Genomic DNA, 3,011 nt, shown 5'->3' on the forward strand with positions numbered 1-3,011 from the left:
GATCTGCTTGAAGCAAAAGCAGGCTGTCCCTGGGGAGGGCTCTTATGGGGAGTGGCCATGCCATCCCTGAGGACCAGCGAGCACTGATTCCAGAATGTGAACCTAAACCTCAACGGAAATGAAAAGCTCTTGAAATTTAAACAATGTGGTTTTCCCCCCAAAATAGGTCCCAAGGAGAGTGACTTGTTTCAAGCGGGAGCAAAGTGGCCGCAAGAGGCCCCTAGTCTTGAGGGTGCCCAGGGAGGGGGCGCGCCTCTGGGCCTGAGGGGGGGCTGGCAAGGGGGGCTGAAGTGGGGCAGGGGTGCTCTGGGCCCCGAAATCCCCAGACTGCCTCTTCTGGAGGGTGGTAGGCACAGCACAACCTGTGAGAGAAACCTCTCTTCTTCCCCAGAGCCACTAGTCCTTTGGTCCATTCTGGCTGCTTCAGTGGGGAGGGCCCCAGGGTCCTCAGGGCCCACCTCTTTGCCTGGTGGTCAGCACTGTCCATACTCCTCAAGTGTCCGGGATGGGGTCAGGGGAGCCAGAATGGCTTGAACATCCTGGTTTGGCACATCTCTCTGGGCAGCTCGGGAGAGACGGTGGCTGCTGGCCAGGGTGGCAGCACAGGCACCTGCCTTTCTGGCTGGGGAGGACCCTGACCTCCAGGCGGTAGGTGGGGCATCCTGGAACTGATGGGCCCTGGTCCTCTGGTCGGGTGGGAAATGGGGAGGCTGGAGAGGGACTTGGGCAGGGCGGAGAACAGGACGCAGCCTCCGGGTGCGTGAGAGGTACAACAGGCTCTCTGGGTCGGAGGCGGTGGGCAGCGGTGGGAAAGGGCGCTCGGCGGCTGGCGGTCTCAGGGGCCGGCCGGAGAGGCCTGCGGGGAGGGCGCCGGCGGGGGGCCAGATCTGGCCTCGAGCCCGGCCGGCCTACGGCCGCAGCAGCCCCAGGGCGCCCAGAGCGCCGCCCAGCAGCTGGCAGAGGCACGGGCTGCTGGTGGGCCCCACGCCCGAAGTCCATGCCCGGTAGCTGTAGAAGCCTTGGCCCGTCCGGTTGCCGCCCGGTGCCGCGTCCTCGTCGTCCTCCAGGTCGCGCTCCCCGGGGCCCGTGGCCCTTCTCCAGCTGGAGCCCGCGGCCAGGCCCGCGGCCGCCCCGGCCGCCGCCCCGGCCGCCGCCACGCGCAGGGAGGAGCCCGCGTAGCGAGGCGCCGGCCTCACGCGCACCCTCGGGGCCCCGCGCGCGCCCCCGCGCAGCCCTCCCCGGGCGCTGCCGCGAGCCCCTCCACGGCCACCCTTGGCCGCGCCGCTGTCGCAGAGGAAGGTGGCGGCTAGCAGCAGAGCCCAGCAAGTCGCGGCCGTCCAGTTCATCTTTGCGGAGCAAACCTGCGGTAAAACGCGGAAACGACCTCAGCTTCTGTGAGGATCACGGGACCAGAGGACTCGGGGCCAGGGGCTCAGGGCCTGGGGACAAGAGCTCATGGGCTCTGGGACAGGGGGCTTAGGGACCAGGGGGCTCGGCCTGAACACAGGCCTGGGGGACCAACGGGCTCAGAGCTTGGGGACAGGAGACTCAGCATTTGGCAGTACAGGGGCCCCCAGCATCTGGACTACCGGCTCGGGGCCTGGGTGGGCTGGGAGGATTAGGCATTCAGGCCTGGATAGAGGGTGGGAGTCTTGTTCAGTGACGAGTAAGGGTTGAGTTGAAGGGTGAGAGGGTTGAGCACCTGGGGGTTATTCTGTGCCTGGGGCTGAAGTGGGAGCAAAGAATGGGGGGTGGTGAACACCCTGCGGTCGGGGAGCTGAGGCCTGGAGGAGGGGGCCCCATATCCTGGGCTGCCCTGGGACCACCGACCCAAGCCTCCACGGCTTGGCGGGACCAGAGGCCACATTGGGGTGGGGGATATATTTGAAGGACACAGTCTCGGGGACCGAGCGCCCCCAAGGATCCAGATCACCGTCTGGAGAAAGGACCAAGCGTGTGCCTCTGCCAGCCTCTTCCAGACCCTTTGGGGCAGCGCGCATCGGGGGCAGAGCCCGAGCAGGGGATTCTGGCCTCGCGGGCGTTGCGGAGACGCGCGGCGGTGACACAGTGCAGACCCCGCCCCCGCAGGCCCGGACCCAGGGCACAGTTCCCTCCCGCCCCACCCCCGCGCCATGCTCCCCCCCGCCCCCCCGCTTGGCTGAGCAGATGGGGCGGGGGACCGGGACGCGACGCAGGGCCTAATCCGAGCGCAGGGATCCGGGTGGCGGCTCGACCCTTCTCCAGGGCCCCTCCGATCCTCTCGCGGCGCCTCCATCCCCAGCCCCGCGGTTGCCCGCCCCAGCCTTCCGGTGCGCTCGGATCCCGCCGTCCGGCCTTACCTGCCACGGGCTTCTCTCAGAACCGCGGGCTGGAGTGGCCGCTTCACGGGCCGCGGCACAGCGGGAAGGAGCGGGCTGTGGCGGAGACCCTGCACCCGAGCGCAGAGTCTGGATTTGCGCGAGGCCTCCGCCCTAGGATTGGGGGCGGGCAGACGCGGAGGCTCATCCCCCGGGAGACGGGAAGGGAGGAGAAAGAGGCAGTCTGTGAGGAGCGCTCAGCCCCTCTCGCTTCCCAGCACCTTCATCCTCGCTGCACCCCGTCCTAACCTTCACCCCGTCCGCGCCAGCCCCCCACCCCATCTCCTGGTTCCACACACGTCCACCCCATTCCGTCTCCATCACCCAGTGGGCACCCAACCCCATCCCATTTCTGCTGCACACAGCGCCCCACAACCTCCATCCTCACTCCACCCCTCCCCCTCCCCCTCCCTCGGACACTCCACCCCTTTCCCACCCTCTGCACCCTCTCCCGTTCCCCATCTTCATCCCTGCCCCAGGCGATGTGTCCCAGACACGGGCCGCGGAATGCTCTAGATCCCGGCGTCTAGTGCTTTTCACCGGGGAGGCCCAGAGAGGAGAGGATGATTATCCAGGGCCCCAGGATATCCGGAAAGGAGATAATGGGTGACCTTCTAACATCCTGCAGTGCCACTGTTCAGATCCCTCTGGGGA

At 67.5% G+C, this 3,011-nt stretch overlaps 1 protein-coding gene across 1 annotated transcript; it reads right to left on the reverse strand.

The window, feature by feature from the left end:
- On the reverse strand, nucleotides 1-2,759 carry SPRN (shadow of prion protein). The gene is made up of 2 exons (XM_034986719.1): nucleotides 2,340-2,759; nucleotides 1-1,361 (listed from the first exon to the last, which is right to left on the reverse strand). Exon 2 carries the CDS (start codon nucleotides 1,344-1,346, stop codon nucleotides 909-911), a length of 438 nt encoding a protein of 145 aa, XP_034842610.1. The 5' UTR covers nucleotides 1,347-1,361; nucleotides 2,340-2,759; the 3' UTR covers nucleotides 1-908.
- Nucleotides 2,760-3,011: the final 252 nt, after the last annotated feature.

Source organism: Mirounga leonina, unplaced genomic scaffold (genome assembly GCF_011800145.1).
Source record: "Mirounga leonina isolate KUSES-001 unplaced genomic scaffold, KU_Mleo_1.0 Mir_114, whole genome shotgun sequence".
Classification (NCBI taxonomy): domain Eukaryota; kingdom Metazoa; phylum Chordata; class Mammalia; order Carnivora; family Phocidae; genus Mirounga; species Mirounga leonina.

Bases quoted from the DNA above. Each gene is read 5' to 3' on its own strand.
- SPRN (XM_034986719.1), bottom strand. From the start codon at position 1,346: ATGAACTGGACGGCCGCGACTTGCTGGGCTCTGCTGCTAGCCGCCACC.